The 26974-nt window shown below is 48.7% G+C and overlaps 1 protein-coding gene across 1 annotated transcript in view; it reads left to right on the forward strand.

Moving 5' to 3' along the window:
- LOC138801949 (integrin alpha-L-like) overlaps positions 1–26974 on the forward strand; it is an 84392-nt gene that overhangs the window by 14486 nt on the left and 42932 nt on the right. The window contains exons 4-14 of the mRNA XM_069985045.1: positions 3092–3156; positions 4254–4368; positions 8988–9118; positions 12861–13003; positions 13297–13441; positions 14231–14369; positions 14674–14741; positions 17182–17302; positions 17578–17726; positions 17806–17943; positions 18940–19143. Of these exons, the coding sequence (XP_069841146.1) occupies positions 3092–3156; positions 4254–4368; positions 8988–9118; positions 12861–13003; positions 13297–13441; positions 14231–14369; positions 14674–14741; positions 17182–17302; positions 17578–17726; positions 17806–17943; positions 18940–19143 (1418 nt within the window). The remainder of the gene's footprint in view (positions 1–3091; positions 3157–4253; positions 4369–8987; positions 9119–12860; positions 13004–13296; positions 13442–14230; positions 14370–14673; positions 14742–17181; positions 17303–17577; positions 17727–17805; positions 17944–18939; positions 19144–26974) is intronic.

The following is a 26974-nucleotide window of genomic DNA, read 5'->3' on the forward strand; positions in this document are numbered from 1 at the left end:
CCTCTGTGTATTATCCTTATAGATGGCTCCTCTGTGTATTATCCCCCTTATAGATGGCTCCTCTTTGTATTATCCTTATAGATGACTCCTCTGTGTATTATCCTCCTTATAGATGGCTCCTCTGTGTATTATCCCTCCTTATAGATGGCTCCTCTGTGTATTATCCTTATAGATGGCTCCTCTGTGTATTATCCCCCTTATAGATGGCTCCTCTGTGTATTATCCCCCTTATAGATGGCTCCTCTGTGTATTATCCTCCTTATAGATGGCTCCTCTGTGTATTATCCTTATAGATGGCTCCTCTGTGTATTATCCTCCTTATAGATGGCTCCTCTGTGTATTATCCCTCCTTATAGATGGCTCCTCTGTGTATTATCCTTATAGATGGCTCCTCTGTGTATTATCCCCCTTATAGATGGCTCCTCTGTGTATTATCCTTATAGATGGCTCCTCTGTGTATTATCCCCCTTATAGATGGCTCCTCTGTGTATTATCCTCCTTATAGATGGCTCCTCTGTGTATTATCCTTATAGATGGCTCCTCTGTGTATTATCCCCCTTATAGATGGCTCCTCTGTGTATTATCCTTATAGATGGCTCCTCTGTGTATTATCCCCCTTATAGATGGCTCCTCTGTGTATTATCCTCCTTATAGATGGCTCCTCTGTGTATTATCCTTATAGATGGCTCCTCTGTGTATTATCCCCCTTATAGATGGCTCCTCTGTGTATTATCCTTATAGATGGCTCCTCTGTGTATTATCCTTATAGATGGCTCCTCTGTGTATTATCCCTTATAGATGGCTCCTCTGTGTATTATCCCTTATAGATGGCTCCTCTGTGTATTATCCTCCTTATAGATGGCTCCTCTGTGTATTATCCTTATAGATGGCTCCTCTGTGTATTATCCTCCTTATAGATGGCTCCTCTGTGTATTATCCTCCTTATAGATGGCTCCTCTGTGTATTATCCTTATAGATGGCTCCTCTGTGTATTATCCCCCTTATAGATGGCTCCTCTGTGTATTATCCTCCTTATAGATGGCTCCTCTGTGTATTATCCTTATAGATGGCTCCTCTGTGTATTATCCCCCTTATAGATGGCTCCTCTGTGTATTATCCCCCTTATAGATGGCTCCTCTGTGTATTATCCTTATAGATGGCTCCTCTGTGTATTATCCTTATAGATGGCTCCTCTGTGTATTATCCCTATAGATGGCTCCTCTGTGTATTATCCTTATAGATGGCTCCTCTGTGTATTATCCCCCTTATAGATGGCTCCTCTGTGTATTATCCTTATAGATGGCTCCTCTGTGTATTATCCTTATAGATGGCTCCTCTGTGTATTATCCTTATAGATGGCTCCTCTGTGTATTCCCCCTTATAGATGGCTCCTCTGTGTATTATCCTTCTTATAGATGGCTCCTCTGTGTATTATCCTCCTTATAGATGGCTCCTCTGTGTATTATCCTCCTTATAGATGGCTCCTCTGTGTATCCTCCTTATAGATGGCTCCTCTGTGTATTATCCTTATAGATGGCTCCTCTGTGTATTATCCTTATAGATGGCTCCTCTGTGTATTATCCCCCTTATAGATGGCTCCTCTGTGTATTATCCCCCTTATAGATGGCTCCTCTGTGTATTATCCCCCTTATAGATGGCTCCTCTGTGTATTATCCCCCTTATAGATGGCTCCTCTGTGTATTATCCCCCTTATAGATGGCTCCTCTGTGTATTATCCCTCCTTATAGATGGCTCCTCTGTGTATTATCCTTATAGATGGCTCCTCTGTGTATTATCCTTATAGATGGCCCCTCTGTGTATTATCCTCCTTATAGATGGCTCCTCTCTGTATTATCCTCCTTATAGATGGCTCCTCTGTGTATTATCCTCCTTATAGATGGCTCCTCTGTGTATTATCCTCCTTATAGATGGCTCCTCTGTGTATTATCCTTATAGATGGCTCCTCTGTGTATTATCCCCCTTATAGATGGCTCCTCTGTGTATTATCCTTATAGATGGCTCCTCTGTGTATTATCCCCCTTATAGATGGCTCCTCTGTGTATTATCCCCCTTATAGATGGCTCCTCTGTGTATTATCCTTATAGATGGCTCCTCTGTGTATTATCCCCCTTATAGATGGCTCCTCTGTGTATTATCCTCCGTATAGATGGCTCCTCTGTGTATTATCCTTATAGATGGCTCCTCTGTGTATTATCCCCCATATAGATGGCTCCTCTGTGTATTATCCTTATAGATGGCTCCTCTGTGTATTATCCCCCTTATAGATGGCTCCTCTGTGTATTATCCCCCTTATAGATGGCTCCTCTGTGTATTATCCTCCTTATAGATGGCTCCTCTGTGTATTATCCCCCTTATAGATGGCCCCTCTGTGTATTATCCTTATAGATGGCTCCTCTGTGTATTATCCTTATAGATGGCTCCTCTGTGTATTATCCTCCTTATAGATGGCTCCTCTGTGTATTATCCTCCTTATAGATGGCTCCTCTGTGTATTATCCCCCTTATAGATGGCTCCTCTGTGTATTATCCTTATAGATGGCTCCTCTGTGTATTATCCTTATAGATGGCTCCTCTGTGTATTATCCCCCTTATAGATGGCTCCTCTGTGTATTATCCCCCTTATAGATGGCTCCTCTGTGTATTATCCCCCTTATAGATGGCTCCTCTGTGTATTATCCCCCTTATAGATGGCTCCTCTGTGTATTATCCTTATAGATGGCTCCTCTGTGTATTATCCCCCTTATAGATGGCTCCTCTGTGTATTATCCCCCTTATAGATGGCTCCTCTGTGTATTATCCTTATAGATGGCTCCTCTGTGTATTATCCTTATAGATGGCTCCTCTGTGTATTATCCCCCTTATAGATGGCTCCTCTCTGTATTATCCCCCTTATAGATGGCTCCTCTGTGTATTATCCTTATAGATGGCTCCTCTGTGTATTATCCCCCTTATAGAGGGCTCCTCTATTCTCTGGATAGAATAATGAGGAGCTGTATGTGTGATGGATAGAATAGTGAGGAGCTTTGTATATGTGTGATAAGCATCATGGTTTCTCTCTCTCTCTCCATTAGATAAGCACAGCGCCTCTCGCCTCGGCCTGACTCTGGAGGTGGAGCCTATATCCGGACGGTTTCTTGTAGGTGTCACTGCTCTTCCTGTAGTGAATACGGGTCGGGGTCCCTCTCCATCTGCCATTTTGGCCTTGTGCTTGGGGACTTATTCCTTCATAGTTTCCAATCTGTAAAATACAGGATCTTCCCCTCAATCATACAGAATAATAAGGCCGGAACGTCATCCCAGGATGTATAATAGGGGATCACATCTACATGGGGGGCCAGGAGGAGACCGCTAGGGATCACATCTACATGGGGGGCCAGGAGGAGACCGCCAGGGATCACATCTACATGGGGGGCCAGGAGGAGACCGCCAGGGATCACATCTACATGGGGGGCCAGGAGGAGACCGCCAGGGATCACATCTACATGGGGGGCCAGGAGGAGACCGCCAGGGATCACATCTACATGGGGGGCCAGGAGGAGACCGCCAGGGATCACATCTACATGGGGGGCCAGGAGGAGACCGCCAGGGATCACATCTACATGGGGGGCCAGGAGGAGACCGCCAGGGATCACATCTACATGGGGGGCCAGGAGGAGACCGCCAGGGATCACATCTACATGGGGGGCCAGGAGGAGACCGCCAGGGATCACATCTACATGGGGGGCCAGGAGGAGACCGCCAGGGATCACATCTACATGGGGGGCCAGGAGGAGACAGCCAGGGATCACATCTACATGGGGGGCCAGGAGGAGACAGCCACTGTACATGTAGATCAGCTGAAGAACACAAGATGGTGGAAGATGCCTCTAAGAAGTCAGAATGTCAACCAGGACCTACAGGTCTCCAGTTTTCTGAATATTCCACCTGTATGTAGAACACTTGAAGGTGCTGCTTGGAGAGGGGGAAATGTCTGCAATGGATGTAGGGGCTGTAGACACGACTAATGGGACGCGTCTGCAGAGACACCATGGCTTCTCTTTGCCAGTTTTTGTCACCTTTGTCTTCATGTTCTGTGTGACTGAGGAGCAGATGCTGAAACGGCCACAGATGGTAAAAACTAGAAGGAATCTACTTTTTCATGTGAATGTAGATATATTAATCATGTGACTTCTGGGGGTCTTCAGAGATACTCTCAGCCGTCTTACCCTGAGTACTTGCTATGTTTGCCCCCAGGTTTGTGGCTTTGAGGAACCTCATGACTGTTTCAAGACTCTATACACCAATGGGGCCTGCTACACCGGGGACTCCAACCTTACAGCATCCCAGATGCAAAGTCCTGGTTATCAAGGTGGGTACCACAGGGGATGGGTGTCCCTGGAGTGTCCCCTAACCAATTTGCCACTACTGTTTCTTATCTCCTTCCAGTCAGCACCACAGGTATTGGCCAGAGGGTTCCCTGTACTCGCTGACACTATTGAGTGTATATTTCTTATGTAAGCTTTTCCAGGTTGCTGTATTGTTCTCCTACGCCAGCACATTGGAAGTGAATGGGGAGGAATCCATCACTTTGTTAGTGATTGTAAGCGTGTTCATGGTGTCTCAACCTATCGCTGGTGACTTCTACAAGGTTTCCACCAATGGGACATCGTACTACCTCAGTGCTTCCTCCACCAATGCCACGTCGTACTACCTCAGTGATTCCTCCACCAATGCCACGTCGTACTACCTCAGTGCTTCCTCCACCAATGGGACATCGTACTACCTCAGTGCTTCCTCCACCAATGGGACATCGTACTACCTCAGTGCTTCCTCCACCAATGGGACATCGTACTACCTCAGTGCTTCCTCCACCAATGGGACATCGTACTACCTCAGTGCTTCCTCGATCCCAAATCCTCGGGAAAAAAAACAATGAAACCTTTCCTGTAGGGGGGAGACTTTCCCATTTTTATCATCAATGGGAAAGTATAAAGGCCCTATTCCACAGAATGAATATCTGCCGTATTTGGCCAATATCGGCCGCTACGGCCGATAATCGTCCCATGGAATAGGAGGCAACGATTAGCCGACATTGTTTGTCAGCTGATCGTTGAAGTCATTTGTCTTTCAACATGTTGAAAGACAAATGACTTATATAGCAGCAATTTGCTGCCGTCGCTCCGTGGAATAGGAGTGGCGGCAGCAGGCCTATGGGCTATTTCCTATGGGCTGCCCAGACGCTTAGCGATAACCCGGGCAGCCCCCCGGCCCTCCCCGGACTCACCTGCCCACTGCTGCCACATGGAATAGCTGCAGCAGCGAGCGGGGAATGAAGAGCAACCAAGCGCTGACATTGCTCGTTTGCTCCTCGGAGTTGGGCCGTGGAATACGGCCTTAACAAAAAAACTCTTTCATCTTGTCAACCTTAGAAAGGGGTTACAAGATTTGCAGACCCTCCCCCCCCCCCTCAAAAATTCTGTATTACAGCTCTAGGATCAGATTTGTTAAACAGGAGTCTGTGGCAAGGAGTATCTGAGTTTCTTTCTCTAGAAGCTATCTTCCAGGTTCACCAATCTCAACTGGGTCAAGGCCACTACTCCTGGTTGTTTCTAGTTCAAAAACCAAATGGGGCTTTCTGGACAATAATAAACCTGAAGCCTGTAAACCGAGTTATTGTCTACAAGAGGTTCAAGATGGAAACTCTGAAGTCGGCCATGCCTGTGATATCCGAAGAGGCCTGGTAAGCCACTATAGACCTCAAAGATTTTCATATTCCTATTTAGGACAACCATCAAAAGTATCTGATGTTTGCAATATCTCACAGAGTTTCCAAATCAAAGCACTTCCATTTGGAATAGCCTCAGCCCCTCGTATATTCACAAAAGTGATGGTGGAAGTGGTGGCCCACCTCAGGATAAAGGGGTGACAATAGTGCCTTATCTAGGCAGAAAGGTTTCTAGACATGATGCTGGATACAGAACTCCAGGTGACGTTTCTTCCCCAAGACAAGGTACACACACATGCCAGCCAGTGGGGATGGGGAGGCCATGTACAAGATCAGTATCTACAAGGCCAGTGTTCCAGTGTAACCTGTAAAGGCTAAAGGCAGTGTACAAAGTTCTAAGAGAAGCAGAACAACATCTACACCAGAAGGACGTCAAGGTATACTTAGACAATGCAACAGTGGCTTTCATAAACCACCAGGCTGGAACGCGCAATTCTCCTCTACAGAAGAGGGCGGAAAGATATTCATTTGGGGGGAGCTACACCTATAGTCCCTCTCAACCATTCATCTTGAAGGGTCAAACAACATCATGGCAGATTACTTTAGCCGGGAGAAGTTGCTTCCAGGGGAATGGAGCCTGAACCAAGAAGTCTTTCAGAACCTCACAGACAAATGGGGGATTCCAGAAGTGGACTTGTTTGCGACAAGAAAAAACAAAAAGGTGAACAGTTTCTTTTCTCTAAAACCAAAGGACAATCCAGAAGCGGTGGATACTCTGATTCAGCTATGGTCGTTTCCTCTAGCGTATGCGCTCCCTCCATTTCCTCTGTTGGGAAGGCCCTTCACAAAATCCTAAATGGGTCACACTTGAAGGATATTCATCGCTTGCGTATGGCCAAAAAGAAGCTGGTTTTGTGTTCTGAAGCACCTAGCTCTGGAAGGTCCCATCCTGTTACCCCAAAGGAACATTATTCTCGTCCAAGGTCCTCTAAATCATCAAAGATTGCAATAGCTTCATTTAGCGACATGGCTACTGAGAAGTCCTTTTTAATCCGTAACGGGCTTTCCTCCAGAGTATTTGACACTATGCCAAAAAGCAAGAAAGTTGTCACCTCCACTATACATCTCAAACATTGGAAGAAGTTCTGCTCTTGGTGTGGAGACGCCACTCCTGACCCCCTAAATCCGGACATTGCACAGATTCTTGATTTCCTCCAAGACTGTTTGGACAAGACGCTCTCCCTTAGCACCCTGAAAGTTTTCTAATCTTACTCCTCCCTGAGACCTCAGCCTTGTTCTCCAAGCCCTAACGCAAAAGCCTTTTGAGCCCATTGAGGAACTTTCTATTAGATTTTTGGCACTAAAACTGTGTTCTTAATCGTTATCACATCTGCGAGGCGAGTCTGTGAAATCCAAGCACTCTCTACAGAGAGTGTTGTCCTATCTGATGTTAGCCTGTACCCATACTGATCATTATTAAGGACACATGTCTCTACACCGGCGCTATCGGGTGGGACAGTGATCCGATGTGAGATCCTGGAGAATGGTACAGTGAGTACAGGACAGCGGCGCCTACCATATCTCACCACACTGACATCATTTACTGGCGTAAAAGTGCCATATATGTTCTGATGCTATTGTTGTGGTGTTTTACACTATACATATGTTGCATAATGGAGTGATGTTTTTGTGAAGCAATACTTAGTATACACAGACTTTTCTTGACCTGTTGACCAGTTTGGCCCCTGATGATGCATACCGACACTGGTGCTGAAACGCGTTGGGCTATGGCCTAGGTGGTCTGTTTGTTCTCCTTGACCGACCTGACCTGGATTAGTACGGTTCAGCGATATTTAGGAGTATGGTTTGTAATAACTGGTATACTATTGTTTTGATTATTGGTATACTTATAGTAGCTTGGAGGTGCTAGTGAGTCCCGACTACCCTTTAAATTGGATTGGACTTGTGACAGCCTACTTGACTTGCACGGAGTTCCCCCATACTAGTAGGGATAGTCTGGCAGCGTATCCTCCTATTGACTACGCATATTCTTGGAGATATTTTGTAACATTATTTGTTTGTTTTTCTTGTTTGGTATTTTAACCTTTGATACAATAAAATTAATTTTAAGCGTATCCTTTTCTGTATTATTTTATCTTCGAGGATAAGATCATCCTCAAACTTAACCCTTCTTTTCTACCTAAAGTGGTCATGATCTTTCACAGATGACAGGATATAACACTTCCTTCTTTCTGTGATCCTCCTAAGAATGACAGAATCTCGCTCCCATGCCTTGGATGTCCGTAGGGCAGTAATCGCCTACCTTAAAGCCACTAAAGAAATGAGAGAGGATTCTAACTTACTCCTGCAGTTTCAGGGGCCCAACGAAGGTGAAAAGCCTGAGAAGCATCCATAGCCAGATGATCAGAAGCCGACAGATCTTCAGATAAAGAGGTGCCTGGGAATCTCCAAGCCCACTCCACCAGAGCGATGTCCGTCTCCTGGGCAGAACAATCTGCAGCCACACTAGAGCAGATCTGTAGAGCGGCTACTTGGTCCTCACCTCACACCTTCTACCGTCACTACAAGCTGAATGTGGCCCAACGTGTTACAGGCTGTGCTCCCCCCCAATGGATTATCTGCTATGTCTCCAGGTGTGCTGTCAGGACTGGACGGTCTGAAAAGTCAGAATTATTGTCCATCATGACAGCCCCCATTTATTACCCTCCCTAATTGTGTTATATATTCGTGTTTGGTACCTATGGGAATAATAATTGATAAACAATGAGGGTGAAGAGGGGAGGGGCCCTTTATTAACCTCTTGTGCTTCCTGTCCTGATTAGGACTAATGGGAATTAATCTCCAGGTGGTGCTGAAAAACAAATTATCAGTGAGTAATAATTCTGACTTTTCTGTCGCTTTCCCATTCTTGCACTTGGGTTTTGTTCTAGAAATGGGAGATGATTCCGGAATTTTTGCTCCCCTTGATCATCCAGTATGTGAGGGGTGTGCCATGGAGCAGACGGCAGCTATACAGCGGTTTGGTGCCGGCACTACGCTGAGAACAGGGCCAGGAGCAGTTGTCTCCATGCTTCTTGTAGTGGTGGCAGCCGAGGCTACAGTACATGGGTCACTACCAGGGGCATGTTCTCAGGGTAGTACGGGCAATGAACAGCTGATCAGTAGGGATGCCAGGTGACCAGCAGTCTTATCCTGAAGAGCCTTGTTTGTGCATGTATGTGTAACCTCTCATGTCCACCTAGAATGCCAGAAGGTTGAAGTGGACCTCTGCTTCCTATTCGATGACTCGCACAGTGTGGGGGAACTAGAGTTTAACGTTACCCAGAAATTCTTGCTCAGCGCAATAGAAAACTTGAAGAACAGCACCGTGAACGTAAGATACCAAACTTCTCACCCAGGTCTTCAGCATCCTTCATAATCTCACATCCCAACATCATCCATCCTCCACCATCACACCCAACATCCATCATCATCCTCCACCACCATCACACCCAGCATCCTCCATCATCCATCCTCCACCATCACACCCAACATCCATCATCATCCTCCACCACCATCACACCCAGCATCCTCCATCATCCTCCACCACCATCACACCCAACATCCTCCATCATCCTTCATAATCACATCCTCCACCATCACACCCAACATCCTCCATCATCCTCCACCACCATCACACCCAACATCCCTTATCATCCTCCATCACCATCACACCCAACATCCTCTATCATCCTCCACCACCATCTCACCCAACATCCTTCATCATCCTCCATCACCATCACACCCAACATCCTCCTCCATCATCCTCCACCACCATCACACCCAACATCCTTCATCATCCTCCACCACCATCACACCCAACATCCTCCATCATCCTCCATCACATCACACCCAACATCCTCCATCATCCTTCATAATCACATCCCAACATCATCCATCCTCCACCATCACACCCAACATCCTCCATCATCCGCCACCACCATCACACCCAACATCCTCCATCATCCGCCACCACCATCACACCCAACATCCTCCATCATCCGCCACCACCATCACACCCAACATCCTCCATCATCCTCCACCACCATCACACCCAACATCCTTCATCATCCTCCATCACCATCACACCCAACATCCTCCATCATCCTCCACCACCATCACACCCAACATCCTTCATCATCCTCCACCACCATCACACCCAACATCCTCCATCACATCACACCCAACATCCTCCATCATCCTTCATAATCACATCCCAACATCATCCATCCTCCACCATCACACCCAACATCTTCCATCATCCGCCACCACCATCACACCCAACATCCTCCATCATCCTCCACCATCACACCCAACATCCTCCATCATCCTCCATCCTCCACCATCACACCCAACATCCTCCATCATCCTTCATAATTACATCCTCCATCCTCCACCATCACACCCAACATCCTCCATCATCCTTCACAATCACACCCAACATCCTTCATCATCTTCCATCACCATCACACCCAACATCCTCCACCATGATCACACCCATCATCCTCCATCACCATCACACCCAACATCCTCCACCATGATCACACCCAACATCCTCCTCCATCATCCTCCACCATCACACCCAACATCCTCCTCCATCATCCTTCTCCACCATCACACCCAACATCCTCTCCATACCACACATCAATATCTCCATCCCCCTCCACATCACACACCAATATCTCCATCCTCCTCCACCACCACACCCCAATATCTCCATCCTCCTCCACCACCACACCCCAATATCTCCATCCTCCTCCACATCACACACCTACACTCACCGGCCACTTTATTAGGTACACCTGTCCAACTGCACGTTACCACTTAATTTCTAATCAGCCAATCACATGGCGGCAACTCAGTGCATTTAGGCATGTAGACATGGTCAAGACAATCTCCTGCAGTTCAAACCGAGCATCAGTATGGGGAAGAAAGGTGATTTGAGGCCTTTGAACGTGGCATGGTTGTTGGTGCCAGAAGGGCTGGTCTGAGTATTTCAGAAACTGCTGATCTACTGGGATTTTCACGCACAACCATCTCTAGGGTTTACAGAGAATGGTCCGAAAAAGAAAAACCATCCAGTGAGCGGCAGTTCTGTGGGCGGAAATGCCTTGTTGATGCCAGAGGTCAGAGGAGAATGGGCAGACTGGTTCCAGCTGATAGAAAGGCAACAGTGACTCAAATAGCCAACCGTTACAGCCAAGGTAGGCAGAAGAGCATCTCTGAACGCACAGTACGGCCAACTTTGAGGCAGATGGGCTACAGCAGCAGAAGACCACACCGGGGGCCACTCCGCTCAGCTAAGAACAGGAAACTGAGGCTACAATTTGCACAAGCTCATCGAAATTGGACAGTAGAAGATTGGAAAAACGTTGCCTGGTCTGATGAGTCTCGATTTCTGCTGCGACATTCGGATGGTAGGGTCAGAATTTGGCGTCAACTACATGAAAGCTTGGATCCATCCTGCCTTGTATCAACGGTTCAGGCTGGTGGTGGTGGTGTCATGGTGTGGGGAATATTTTCTTGGCACTCTTTGGGCCCCTTGGTACCAATTGAGCATGGTTGCAACGCCACAGCCTACCTGAGTATTGTTGCTGACCATGTCCATCCCTTTATGACCAGAATGGACCCAACATCTGATGGCTACTTTCAGCAGGATAATGCGCCATGTCATAAAGCTAGAATCATCTCAGACTGGTTTCTTGAACATGACAATGAGGTCACTGTACTCCAATGGCCTCCACAGTCACCAGATCTCAATCCAATAGAGCATCTTTGGGATGTGGTGGAACGGGAGATTGGCATCATGGATGTGCAGCCGACAAATCTGCGGCAACTGTGTGATGTCATCATGTCAATATGGACCAAAATCTCTGAGGAAGCTTCCAGCACCTTGTTGTATCTATGCCACCAAGAATTGAGGCAGTTCTGAAGGCAAAAGGGGGTCCAACCCGTTACTAGCATGGTGTACCTAATAAAGTGGCCGGTGAGTGTATATCTCCATCCTCCTCAACCATCACACACCAATATCTCCATCCTTCTCCACCATCACACACCAATATCTCCATCCTCCTCCACCACCACACACCAATATCTCCATCCTCCTTCACCATCACACACCAATATCTCCATCCTCCTCCACCATCACACACCAATATCTCCATCCTCCTCCACTACCACACACCAATATCTCCATCCTCCTCCACCACATACCAATATCTCCATCCTACTTCACATCACACACCAATATCTCCATCCTCCTCCACCACCACACACCAATATCTCCATCCTCCTCCACCACACACCAATATCTCCATCCTCCTCCACCACACACCAATATCTCCATCCCCCTCCACCACACACCAATATCTCCATCCTCCTCCACCACCACACCCCAATATCTCCATCCTCCTCAACCATCACACACCAATATCTCCATCCTCCTCCTCCACCATCACACACCAATATCTCCATCCTCCTCCACCACACACCAATATCTCCATCCTCCTCCACCACCACACCCCAATATCTCCATCCTCCTCTTCTATCATCACACCGCAATGCCATCATCCACCTCCACATCACACACCAATATCTCCATTCTCCTCCACCACCACACCCCAATATCTCCATCCTCCTCAACCATCACACACCAATATCTCCATCCTCCTCCACCACCACACCCCAATATCTCCATCCTCCTCCACCATCACACACCAATATCTCCATCCTCCTCCTCCACCATCACACACCTATATCTCCATTCTCCTCCACCACCACACCCCAATATCTCCATCCTCCTCCTCTATCACACCGCAATGCCATCATCCTCCTCCACCATCACACCCCAATATCTCTACTCTCCTCCGCCGCCATCATCTCCAGCCATATAGTCACCCCCATCACCCTTGTATTCCTCCTCTCTGCAGCCTGCCCCGTCCCCTCAGTGCTCTCATCATTCCCATGTATTGCTGCTCAGTATGGCCCTTCTAAGCTTCGTCTATCACCATCCTGTGGGGTCTCTGATGGTCTTTGTTGTCACCTTCACATTACACCATCTCTCTTCTTCTCCTCAGTTTGCTGTGGTTCAGTTCGCAAGCAACATAAGTAAACTTTTTGATTTCCGGGATTATCAACGTGGAGAAGGTGAAAAGCGAGTCAGGAATATGAAGCATCTAGGAGGTGGAACAAATACGTTCCGAGCCATCAGATTCACACTGTAAGTGGAGGCCGCAGAGCCCCCCCCCCCCCCCCCATTGCGTTCCGGATGGAGATACCACTGCAGGAGTGTTGTGCTAGGTGGAGCAGTCAGGGTGTCCTCTGCCAGGATGGGGGATGATCGGAGTATACATATAGATAGGATATGCCCAATGATGCTGCACCCTATACTGGGTTACAGATAGTGATGGCCGTCACTCCTCTCGGCCACAGATCATGGTTTCCGGGTGAATAGATTCCATGAGAACGGGTTGTGCCGCCACACACTCCATAATATCCCATGTATTCCCGCAGAGATGAGATCTTTACCCCCGAAGCCGGAGCCCGGAAGCAGGCCAAGAAAGTACTACTACTTCTGACAGATGGAGAGGCCACTGATCGAAACAAAGGAGTAACAGAGAAAGCGGACAAAGAAGGAGTCACCCGTTATGTCATTGGGGTAAAGAGCTTCATCTCTGACATCACAGAGTTATATACTCTTTTCTTTATTCCTTATCCATAACATCATCACCTGGCTATCCTGTCCTCTCCTCATCCACGACATCATCACCTGGCTATCCTCTGTCCTCTCCTCATCCACAACATCATCACATGGCTATCCTCTGTCCTCTCCTCATCCATGATGACATCACATGGCTATCCTCTGTCCTCTCCTCATCCACGACATCATCACCTGGCTATCCTCTGTCCTCTCCTCATCCACAACATCATCACCTGGCTATCCTCTGTCCTCTCCTCATCCACGAAATCATCACCTGGCTATCCTCTGTCCTCTCCTCATCCATGACATCATCACCTGGCTATCCTCTGTCCTCTCCTCATCCATGACATCATCACCTGGCTATCCTCTGTCCTCTCCTCATCCACGACATCATCACCTGGCTATCCTCTGTCCTCTCCTCATCCATGATGACATCACATGGCTATCCTCTGTCCTCTCCTCATCCATGAGGACATCACATGGCTATCCTCTGTCCTCTCCTCATCCACGACATCATCACCTGGCTATCCTCTGTCCTCTCCTCATCCATGACATCATCACCTGGCTATCCTCTGTCCTCTCCTCATCCATGACATCATCACCTGGCTATCCTCTGTCCTCTCCTCATCCATGACATCATCACCTGGCTATCCTCTGTCCTCTCCTCATCCATGACATCATCACCTGGCTATCCTCTGTCCTCCTTTGTATAACCTTCCATCCTCTGTCTCCTCTTTTCTCCTTTAGGTAGGAAAAAACTTTAAACTAGAGTTTCTAACCCAAATCGCTTCTCGGCCGGTGGAAAACCACACCCGTGTGATGCAGGACTACTCCTACCTGGAGGGATTCTTCTCAGAGCTGCAATCCAAGATCCTGGCCATCGAAGGTGAGTGATGGACTGATCCTTCCTGATCACCGACACACACACCGATAATCACTATATATAATGCAGTCACTGTGTACATACATTACTCATCCTGTATTATACTCCAGAGCTGCACTCACTATTCTGCTGGTGGGGTCACTGTGTATATACATTACTGATCCTGAGTTCCATCCTGTATTATACCCCAGAGCTGCAGTCACTATTCTGCTGGTGGGTCACTGTGTATATACATTACATTACTGATCCTGTATTATACCCCAGAGCTGCACTCACTATTCTGTTGCTATGTGTAATTTGCTTTCAGGGGTGGCACAAGGTTCCAGTTTTACACGGGAAATGTCGTCCGCTGGGTTCAGTGCTGCTCTGAGTCAGGTGGGTGAATGATGGATGTAGTGATAGGGGGCGCTGTACATGGTTTACTGGAGGAGGTCCACCACTAGGGGGCTTACATGGGGCTGTTCCTGGGGCCATCACTGAGGGGGTGCAGGGGCCATCACTGAGGGGGTGTAGGGTCCTCTCATCGGGCCATCACTGAGGGGGTGCAGGGTCCTCTCCTGGGGCCATCACTGAGGGGGTGCAGGGTCCTCTACTGGGGCCATCACTGAGGGGGTGCAGGGTCCTCTCCTGGGGCCATCACTGAGGGGGTGCAGGGTCCTCTCCTGGGGCCATCACTGAGGGGGTGCAGGGGCCTCTCCTGGGGCCATCACTGAGGGGGTGCAGGGGCCTCTCACTGAGGGGGTGCAGGGTCCTCTCCTGGGGCCATCACTGAGGGGGTGCAGGGTCCTCTCCTGGGGCCATTACTGAGGGGGTGCAGGGTCCTCTCCTGGGGCCATTACTGAGGGGGTGCAGGGTCCTCTCCTGGGGCCATCACTGAGGGGGTGCAGGGTCCTCTCCTGGGGCCATCACTGAGGGGGTGCAGGGGCCATCACTGAGGGGGTGCAGGGGCCATCACTGAGGGGGTGCAGGGGCCTCTCCTGGGGCCATCACTGAGAGGGTGCAGACAGCGGTTTCCACACGTCTGTTCCATCTTCTCACATCTCAGGACTCCCCCTATCTCTGGTTACCGCACTGCTGCTACATCTAGGGGAAAATCAACCAACAAAACACAGTAATCACTGAACTCAAGGAGAACAGCGAAAAAAATTCCAATGAAGTCCTCAATCAAGAGTCTCCACTGATGCCCCCAAAAATGTAAATATGCAAAACAAGAGTCCGTGGAGCCTCAGTTACGAGTCTCAAAACACGGGATAGCCAGATACCTCTAGCCTGTTGCCAACGGGGTGCCTCCATGATGGGGAGAGCACCACACCACCCTGATAAATAACCCCTTAAGTCCCACTCGGTTGCGAGTATTGGAACATAAATAGGGAAACACCAGGGTGGCCCCTTTTGTCAATGTATAACTCAAGGTGCGAGTATTGCGATCATGACAAGGGCTTGCCAAGGCAGGCTTCCACCCACAGACAGCCGTTTCGGGGTATTTGCCCCTCGTCAGTGTGGGGTAGGATTCTGGCTTTATTCTGGCATTATTCCCTCAGGCTGGAGGCTCTTCTGGGGGTCTCGGGGGCCGTTATTCCCTCAGGCTGGAGGCTCTTCTGGGGGTCTCTGTGTCCGTTATTCCCTCAGGCTGGAGGCTCTTCTGGGGGTCTCTGTGTCCGTTATTCCCTCAGGCTGGAGGCTCTTCTGGGGGTCTCGGTGTCCGTTATTCCCTCAGGCTGGAGGCTCTTCTGGGGGTCTCGGTGTCCGTTATTCCCTCAGGCTGGAGGCTCTTCTGGGGGTCTCGGTGTCCGTTATTCCCTCAGGCTGGAGGCTCTTCTGGGGGTCTCGGTGTCCGTTATTCCCTCAGGCTGGAGGCTCTTCTGGGGGTCTCGGTGTTCGTTATTCCCTCAGGCTGGAGGCTCTTCTGGGGGTCTAGGTGTCCGTTATTCCCTCAGGCTGGAGGCTCTTCTGGGGGTCTAGGTGTCCGTTATTCCCTCAGGCTGGAGGCTCTTCTAGGGGTCTAGGTGTCCGTTATTCCCTCAGGCTGGAGGCTCTTCTGGGGGTCTCGGTGTCCGTTATTCCCTCAGGCTGGAGGCTCTTCTGGGGGTCTCGGTGTCCGTTATTCCCTCAGGCTGGTGGCTCTTCTGGGGGTCTCGGTGTCCGTTATTCCCTCAGGCTGGAGGCTCTTCTGGGGGTCTCGGTGTCCATTATTCCCTCAGGCTAGAGGCTCTTCTGGGGGTCTCGGTGTCCGTTATTCCCTCAGGCTGGAGGCTCTTCTAGGGGTCTAGGTGTCCGTTATTCCCTCAGGCTGGAGGCTCTTCTGGGGGTCTCGGTGTCCGTTATTCCCTCAGGCTGGAGGCTCTTCTGGGGGTCTCGGTGTCCGTTATTCCCTCAGGCTGGAGGCTCTTCTGGGGGTCTCGGTGTCCATTATTCCCTCAGGCTAGAGGCTCTTCTGGGGGTCTCGGTGTCCGTTATTCCCTCAGGCTGGAGGCTCTTCTAGGGGTCTCGGTGTCCGTTATTCCCTCAGGCTGGAGGCTCTTCTGGGGGTCTCTGTGTCCGTTATTCCCTCAGGCTGGAGGCTCTTCTGGGGGTCTCGGTGTCTGTTATTCCCTCAGGCTGGAGGCTCTTCTGGGGGTCTCGGTGTCCCTTATTCCCTCAGGCTGGAGGCTCTTCTGGGGGTCTCGGTGTCCGTTATTCCCTCATGCTAGAGGCTCTTCTGGGGGTCTTGGTGTCCGTTATTCCCTCAGGCTGGAGGCTCTTCTGGGGGTCTCAGCTTTTGGGGGCTCTGTATGCTGATGCCACTCCATGATCAGATTGTTGCTCTTTCCTTCAGGATCGTCAGGTTTTGGGAGATCCGGGGATATACGACTGGTCTGGCGGAATCCTCGATATCTCAGAGGAGGAACAACTCATTAACATGTCCAGAAAAGAAGAGGAGAAGTATGGGTATCTGGGTGAGTGGCGCCATCTCATATTGTCTCCCATCCTTCTTATCCTGACCTGATGCCGGGCACACGTAGTCCAGCTCCTCCACCATGGCACACCAGTACATCTATGAGACACAGGTTAAACACTAAGGTTCCAGTCACTCCGGGAGGGGGGCTGTCATTTGTGGGGGGCTGTCACTCCGGGAGGCTCACTGGGGGGCTCGCCAATCATGGCGCGTGGGGGGGGGGGGGGGCGCCCAACACTTGCAGCACAGTCACTGCCAGGCTTTTCTTCCCCACAGGTTACTCCATTAAGCTGTTCCACAATCCTAATGGACTCTTCTGTGTGGTGGGCTCGCCACGCTTCCAGTATGTCGGACTCGTCACTGTCCTGAAGGAAGTTGCTGGTGAACTAACATGGGAGAAGACTGGTTCTGTTCTGGGGAAACAAGTGAGACTCTGTACCATGATGGACTGTGCGATGAGACAGTGGCTCCTTATCACATGGCTCCCCCTCCATCTTATTGTAGGTCGGCTCTTATTTTGGTGCAGAGATTGCAGTCTCCGACCTCAACCAAGACGGAGTGACTGACTTGGTGCTGATTTCTGCTCCTCATCACTATGAACCGAAATGGTCTGGCGAAGTGTCTGTGTGTTGGTTTACTGAGGTGAGATGCGGGGGTGGGGTGTGGGTTTACTGAGGTGAGATGCGGGGTGGGGGTGGGGTGTGGGTTTACTGAGGTGAGATGCAGGGTGGGGGTGGGGTGTGGGTTTACTGAGGTGAGATGCAGGGTGGGGGTGGGGTGTGGGTTTACTGAGGTGAGATGCGGGGTGGGGGTGGGGTGTGGGTTTACTGAGGTGAGATGCGGGGTGGGGTGTTGGTTTACTGAGGTGAGATGCGGGGTGGGGGTGGGGTGGGGGTTTACTGAGGTGACGTGGGGTGGGGGTGGGGTGTGGGTTTACTGAGGTGAGATGCGGGGTGGGGGTGGGGTGTGGGTTTACTGAGGTGAGATGCGGGGTGGGGGTGGGGTGTGGGTTTACTGAGGTGAGATGTGGGGTGGGGTGTGGGTTTACTGAGGTGAGATGTGGGGTGGGGTGTGGGTTTACTGAGGTGAGATGCAGGGTGGGGGTGGGGTGGGGGTTTACTGAGGTGAGATGCGGAGTGGGGGTGGGGTGTTGGTTTACTGAGGTGAGATGCGGGGTGGGGTGTGGGTTTACTGAGGTGAGATGTGGGGTGGGGGTGGGGTGTGGGTTTACTGAGGTGAGATGCAGGGTGGGGGTGGGGTGGGGGTTTGCTGAGGTGAGATGCGGAGTGGGGGTGGGGTGTTGGTTTACTGAGGTGAGATGCGGGGTGGGGGTGGGGTGTGGGTTTACTGAGGTGAGATGCGGGGTGGGGTGTGGGTTTAATGAGGTGAGATGCGGGGTGGGGGTGGGGGGTGGGTTTACTGAGGTGAGATGCGGGGTGGGGGTGGGGTGTGGGTTTACTGAGGTGAGATGCGGGGTGGGGGTGGGGTGTGGGTTTACTGAGGTGAGATGCGGGGTGGGGGTGGGGTGGGGGTTTACTGAGGTGAGATGCGGGGTGGGGGTGGAGTGTGGGTTTACTGAGGTGAGATGCGGGGTGGGGTGTGGGTTTGGGGAGTGTGAGTAACAGGCTGTCTCTGCAGCACACGCTGAACTGCACCGCCACTCTCCATGGGGAAGCGGGTCATCGTCATTCTCAGTTTGGAGCTGCAGTCGCATCACTTGGAGACCTGGATGGAGACAACTATACTGAGGTGGCGGTGGGAGCCCCATATGAGATGGATGGAAAAGGAGCATTGTATATATACAAAGGGGGTCCCACAGGACTGTTGGCTGCCTACATCCAGGTAATGGACTCCCTGCAACAGACAATATCATATATATATATAATAATTATATAGACTAAAAGACAAGATGCTATAGAAATAAGCACCAAAATCTGCTCCTTCTGGAGATGACTGACAAGACGGGGACCAGGGTCCTAGAGATGATGGACAAGACGGGGACCAGGGTCCTAGAGATGAAGGACAATATGGGGGCCAGGGTCCTAGAGATGACGGACAAGACGGGGACCAGGGTCCTAGAGATGATGGACAAGACGGGGGCCAGGGTCCTAGAGATGACGGACAAGACGGGGACCAGGGTCCTAGAGATGACGGACAGAACGGGGACCAGGGTCGTAGAGATGACTGACAACAGATAGACTGGGCAGCATTAGCGGATTGTAATAGGTCCTTTTCGGGCAGTAGCCCGGGGCCCAGAGCTCCTAGGGGCCAATGGCCACCCAAAAAGACTTATACTTTCAGTGGTGTATTGTACCTGGCTACAGTTCTGCCATGTTTTACAAAAATTGCTGCTTTTTATCACAGTTTTGCACAGATCAGGGCATCATGATATTATCCATCCTGTACTATGAACACCGCGCTAGTGCCGCCATACACACAGTGGGGTTGGGGCCCCGGGCTTGGCCGTCAGCCTGGGGCCCATAGGGAAGTCAATCCGCCCCTGCCGGGCAGACTTTTTTGACTTCTTGTGGAGAGGAAATAGAGGAAGAATCGCTCCTAAAAATAGTGGTGAATAATTTTGGGAACCTGATGAGTGCTGAGGGCAGGTGTGAAGCGTTGGCTATTGGATACCAGTCCACAATATGCAGAAAAGACCACGACACTACACAAGACTTCCTTTTAGGCTGCTTCAAGTCTCGTCCTTTATCACATTCCAGTATATACATGTATTTACATATGTATTTATTTATATACACTACCATTCAAAAGTTTGGGGTCACATTGAAATGTCCTTATTTTTGAAGGAAAAGCGCTGTACTTCTCAATGAAGATAACGTTAAACTAGTCCTAACTTTAAACCAATCCCCTCTATACATTGCTAATGTGGTAACTGACTATTCTAGCTGCAAATGTCTGGTGTTTGGGGCAATATCTACATAGGTGTATAGAGGCCCATTTCCAGCAACTATCACTCCAGTCTTCTAATGGTACAATGTGTTTGCTCATTGGCTCAGAAGGATAATTGATGATTAGAAAACCCTTGTACAATCATGTTCACACATCTGAAAACAGTCTAGCTGGTTACAGAAGCTACAAAACTGACCTTCCTTTGAGCAGATTGCGTTTCTGGAGCATCACATTTGTGGGGTCAATTTAACGCTCAAAATGGCCAGAAAAAGAGAACTTTCATCTGAAACTCGACAGTCTATTTTTGTTCTTAGAAATGAAGGCTATTCCAGGCCAGAAATTGCTAAGAAATTGAAGATTTCCTACAACGGTGTGTACTACTCCCTTCAGAGGACAGCACAAACAGGCTCTAACCAGAGTAGAAAAAGAAGTGGGAGGCCGCGTTGCACAACTAAGCAAGAAGATAAGCACATAAGAGTCTCTAGTTTGAGAAACAGACGCCTCACAGGTCCCCACCTGGCATCTTCATTACATAGTACCCGCAAAACACCAGTGTCACCATCTACAGGGAAGAGGCGGCTGCCGGATTTTGGGCTTCAGGGCAGAGTGGCAAAGAAAAAGCCATATCTGAGACTGGCCAATAAAAGAAAAAGATTAAGATGGGCAAAAGAACAGAGACATTGGACAGAGGAAGACTGGAAAAAAGTGTTGTGGACGGATGAATCCAAGTTTGAGGTGTTTGGATGACAAAGAAGAAGGTTTGTGAGACGCAGAAGAAATGAGAAGATGCTGGAAGAATGCCTGACGCCATCTGTTATACATGGTGGAGGTCATGTGATGGTCTGGGGTTGGTGCTGGTAAGGTGGGAGATTTGTACAGGGTAAAAGGGATTGTGAATAAGGAAGGCCATCACTCTGCACCGCCATGCCATACCCAGTGGGCAGCGCTTGGTTGGAGCCAATTTCATCCTACAACAGGACAATGACCCTAAACACCTCCAAATTGTGCAAGAGCTATTTCCAGCAGAAGCGGCAGCTGGTATTCTATCATAGGTAATGGAGTGGCCAGCGCAGTCACCAGATCACCACCCCATTGTGGGAGCAGCTGGACCGTATGGTACGCCAGAAGTGCCCATCCAACCAATCCAACTTGTGGGAGCTGCTTCTAGAAGCGTGGGGGGCAATTTCTCCAGCTTACCCCTACAGATTAATAGCTAGAATGCCAAAGGTGGGCAATGCTGGAATTGGTGCAAGAGGAGGATTCTGGGACGGAAGCAAAGTGTGATGGAAGAACAATGTTATTTCCCATACAAATCAGTATTTCTAACCTTGTCAGTGTCTTGTCTCTATTTTCTATCCATTTCACAACGTCTGGGGGTGAAGAAGTGCGACTTTTCATGGAAAACACTAAATTGGTTGGGGGACCCCACACTTTTGAACGATAGGGTATTTATGTATGTATTTATTTATTATTATTTATTAATTATTATTTATTTATTTACTTATTTACTTTATTTACATATTTATTTATGTATTTATGTATATACATGTAACTGAAAACCAAGGCCCAGTGCAGAATAGTAGCGCAGAATCCTTACACACGTCCTGATTCAGCTCTCAGCATCTCGGACGTCGTCCATGGAGAGGAGTGAAGTCAATAAGTACACGCGAGGTTTCAAGAGCAAATGCCCCCCGTGTCATACTGCATGGGCACCCCGTCCCCCATACCTGGGAATGCCGTCCCCCTTATGTGTGCACCTCGTCCCCCATACGTGTGCACCCCGTCCCCCATACGTGTGCACCCCGTCCCCCATACATGGGCACCCCGTCCCCCATACATGAATACGTCCGGCTGCAGTAGCCTCCTTTGTACCTGTCCGCTGCCTCCTCCTTCCACCTCTTCTAGTACCCGCCACTTTGAGTGACTGACCCTGAGTTAGCATATCTACAACTTGTTTAGAGTTACAGGACTGGCACCCCTGGATGGTAATCGGGGTACCTCTGGTCAGGTGTATATCCTGATCGCCCTTGATAATCACATTGCAGTTCTGACATGTTTAGGAGGGAAATGTGCCCATTTTCTTAGCCCTCAGAAATCTCTGTCTTGGGGGCTGACGCCTGGGAACATCCGCTTACACCAGGTAGTTTGCCAGCGCCTTCCCCCTATGGAAGATAAATCTGGGTATTTCTTTGCCTGTAATATTCCCTCATACTTTAGCCATTTTTGAGTGACCATTGTACGTAGGGATCAGCATAGGCTTAGAACTGTCTGATTCTTTCCCTGTCTCCTCCTCTGTCTGAGCTCCTCTCTCGGTATACACCCAATCTCATTGTACGTAGGGATCAGCATAGGCTTAGAACTGTCTGATCCTTTCCCTGTCTTCTCTTTTGTCTGAGCTCCTCTCTCGGTATACACCCAATCTCATTGTACGTAGGGATCAGCATAGGCTTAGAACTGTCTGATCCTTTCCCTGTCTCCTCCTCTGTCTGAGCTCTTCTCTCGGTATACACCCAATCTCATTGTACGTAGGGATCAGCATAGGCTTAGAACTGCAGATCCTTTCCCTGTCTCCTCTTCTGTCTGAGCTTTTCTCTTGGTATACACCCAGGGCCGGATTAAAGGGAGGGCACCAGGGGCACGTGCCCAGGGGCCTCTACCACTAGGGGGCCTCCACCAGCCTCAACCCGGAAGTGGTGTCTGAAAGCCAGTCCCACGCGCAAAAAGCATGTGGAAACCCTACATGGACACAGCACTGGCCACACTGCATGCTGTCCAGGGAGGGAGGGAGGTGTAGGGTTAATCCTGTGTAAGCATCTCCCTCCCGGCAGGCTCAGACTCCCCCTGGTGGGTCTTTGAATGGATTCTTCCTGTCAAGCTTCCGGGTGCTGGGACCTCAGCAAGGAAACCTGATCTCTCCAGCAGGGATGTGACATCATGGAGCCTGCTGGAGGATCTGTCACAGCGGCTGACAGGCTGAAGGAAAAGAGAAGAGCCAGAAGAGAGAAGACCTGTCATCTGCCCAGATGGGTGAGTATGAGGTTTTGTTTTGTATTGGCACATCAGAGCAGGGGTAAATACTATCGGGGCATATATCAGAGCAGGGATATATACTATAGAGGCATATATCAGAGCAGGGGAATATACTAGGGGGGCATATATCAGAGCAGGGGGTATATACTATACGGGCATATATCAGAGCAGGGGCCTATATATGATATACAGCCTGTGTGCAGTGTATGGTATATAGCCTGTGTGCAGTGTATGATATATAGCCTGTGTGCAGCATATAACATGTAGCCTGTGTGCAGTGTATGCTATGTAGCCTGTGTGCAGTGTATGATATACAGCCTGTGTGCAGTGTATGATATACAGCCTGTGTGCAGTGTATGATATACAGCCTGTGTGCAGTGTATGATATACAGCCTGTGTACAGTGTATGGTATATAGCCTGTGTGCAGTGTATGGTATATAGTCTGTGTGCAGTGTATGATATATAGCCTGTGTGCAGTGTATGGTATATAGTCTGTGTGCAGTGTATGACATATAGCCTGTGTGCAGTGTATGATATATAGCCTGTGTGCAGTGTATGATATATAGTCTGTGTGCAGTGTATGATATATAGCCTGTGTGCAGTGTATGGTATATAGCCTGTGTGCAGCCTATGACATATAGCCTGTGTGCAGTGTATGATATACAGCCTGTGTGCAGTGTATGATATACAGCCTGTGTGCAGTGTATGATATACAGCCTGTGTGCAGTGTATGATATACAGCCTGTGTGCAGTGTATGATATACAGCCTGTGTGCAGTGTATGATATACAGCCTGTGTGCAGTGTATGATATACAGCCTGTGTGCAGTGTATGATATACAGCCTGTGTGCAGTGTATGATATACAGCCTGTGTGCAGTGTATGATATATAGTCTGTGTGCAGTGTATGGTATACAGCCTGTGTGCCGTGTATGATATACAGCCTTTGTGCAGTGTATGGTATATAGCCTGTGTGCAGCTTATGATATATAGCCTGTGTGCGGCATATGACATATAGCCTTTGTGCAGTGTATGATATATAGCCTGTGTGCAGCATATAACATGTAGCCTGTGTGCAGTGTATGATATATAGCCTGTGTGCAGTGTATGATATATAGCCTGTGTGCAGTGTATGGTATATAGCCTGTGTGCAGCCTATGACATATAGCCTGTGTGCAGCCTATGATATACAGCCTGTGTGCAGTGTATGGTATATAGCCTGTGTGCAGCCTATGACATATAGCCTGTGTGCAGTGTATGACATATAGCCTGTGTGCAGTGTATGGTATATAGCCTGTGTGCAGCCTATGACATATAGCCTGTGTGCAGCGTATGATATACAGTCTGTGTGCAGTGTATGATATACAGTCTGTGTGCAGTGTATGATATACAGTCTGTGTGCAGTGTATGATATACAGTCTGTGTGCAGTGTATGATCAGTGTATGATATATAGCCTGTGTGCAGTGTATGATATTATAGCCTGTGTGCAGTGTATGGTATATAGCCTGTGTGCAGCGTATGACATACAGCCTGTGTGCAGCGTATGATATATAGCCTGTGTGCAGCGTATGATATATAGCCTGTGTTCAGCGTATGATATACAGCCTGTGTGCAGTGTATGCTATGTAGCCTGTGAGCAGTGTATGCTATGTAGCCTGTGTGCAGTGTATGATATACAGCCTGTGTGCAGTGTATGATATACAGCCTGTGTGCAGTGTATGGTATATAGCCTGTGTGCAGCCTATGACATATAGCCTGTGTGCAGTGTATGATATACAGCCTGTGTGCAGTGTATGATATAAAGACTGTGTGCAGTGTATGATATACAGCCTGTGTGCAGTGTATGATATACAGCCTGTGTGCAGTGTATGATATACAGCCTGTGTGCAGTGTATGATATACAGCCTGTGTGCAGTGTATGATATACAGCCTGTGTGCAGTGTATGATATACAGCCTGTGTGCAGTGTATGATATACAGCCTGTGTGCAGTGTATGATATACAGCCTGTGTGCAGTGTATGATATACAGCCTGTGTGCAGTGTATGATATACAGCCTGTGTGCAGTGTATGATATACAGCCTGTGTGCAGTGTATGATATACAGCCTGTGTGCAGTGTATGATATACAGCCTGTGTGCAGTGTATGATATACAGCCTGTGTGCAGTGTATGATATATAGTCTGTGTGCAGTGTATGATATACAGCCTGTGTGCAATGTATGGTATATAGTCTGTGTGCAGTGTATGATATACAGCCTGTGTGCAGTGTATGGTATACAGCCTGTGTGCAGTGTATGGTATATAGCCTGTGTGCAGCTTATGATATATAGCCTGTGTGCGGCATATGACATATAGCCTTTGTGCAGTGTATGATATATAGCCTGTGTGCAGCATATAACATGTAGCCTGTGTGCAGTGTATGATATATAGCCTGTGTGCAGTGTATGATATATAGCCTGTGTGCAGTGTATGGTATATAGCCTGTGTGCAGCCTATGACATATAGCCTGTGTGCAGCCTATGATATACAGCCTGTGTGCAGTGTATGGTATATAGCCTGTGTGCAGCCTATGACATATAGCCTGTGTGCAGTGTATGACATATAGCCTGTGTGCAGTGTATGGTATATAGCCTGTGTGCAGCCTATGACATATAGCCTGTGTGCAGTGTATGATATACAGTCTGTGTGCAGTGTATGATATACAGTCTGTGTGCAGTGTATGATATACAGTCTGTGTGCAGTGTATGATATACAGTCTGTGTGCAGTGTATGATATACAGTCTGTGTGCAGTGTATGATATATAGCCTGTGTGCAGTGTATGATATTATAGCCTGTGTGCAGTGTATGGTATATAGCCTGTGTGCAGCGTATGACATACAGCCTGTGTGCAGCGTATGATATATAGCCTGTGTGCAGCGTATGATATATAGCCTGTGTTCAGCGTATGATATACAGCCTGTGTGCAGTGTATGCTATGTAGCCTGTGAGCAGTGTATGCTATGTAGCCTGTGTGCAGTGTATGATATACAGCCTGTGTGCAGTGTATGATATACAGCCTGTGTGCAGTGTATGGTATATAGCCTGTGTGCAGCCTATGACATATAGCCTGTGTGCAGTGTATGATATACAGCCTGTGTGCAGTGTATGATATACAGCCTGTGTGCAGTGTATGATATACAGCCTGTGTGCAGTGTATGATATACAGCCTGTGTGCAGTGTATGATATACAGCCTGTGTGCAGTGTATGATATACAGCCTGTGTGCAGTGTATGATATACAGCCTGTGTGCAGTGTATGATATACAGCCTGTGTGCAGTGTATGATATACAGCCTGTGTGCAGTGTATGATATACAGCCTGTGTGCAGTGTATGCTATGTAGCCTGTGTGCAGTGTATGATATACAGCCTGTGTGCAGTGTATGATATACAGCCTGTGTGCAGTGTATGGTATATAGCCTGTGTGCAGCCTATGACATATAGCCTGTGTGCAGTGTATGATATACAGCCTGTGTGCAGTGTATGATATACAGCCTGTGTGCAGTGTATGATATACAGCCTGTGTGCAGTGTATGATATACAGCCTGTGTGCAGTGTATGATATACAGCCTGTGTGCAGTGTATGATATACAGCCTGTGTGCAGTGTATGATATACAGCCTGTGTGCAGTGTATGATATACAGCCTGTGTGCAGTGTATGATATACAGCCTGTGTGCAGTGTATGATATACAGCCTGTG

This window comes from Dendropsophus ebraccatus, chromosome 9 (genome assembly GCF_027789765.1).
Source record: "Dendropsophus ebraccatus isolate aDenEbr1 chromosome 9, aDenEbr1.pat, whole genome shotgun sequence".
NCBI lineage: Eukaryota > Metazoa > Chordata > Amphibia > Anura > Hylidae > Dendropsophus > Dendropsophus ebraccatus.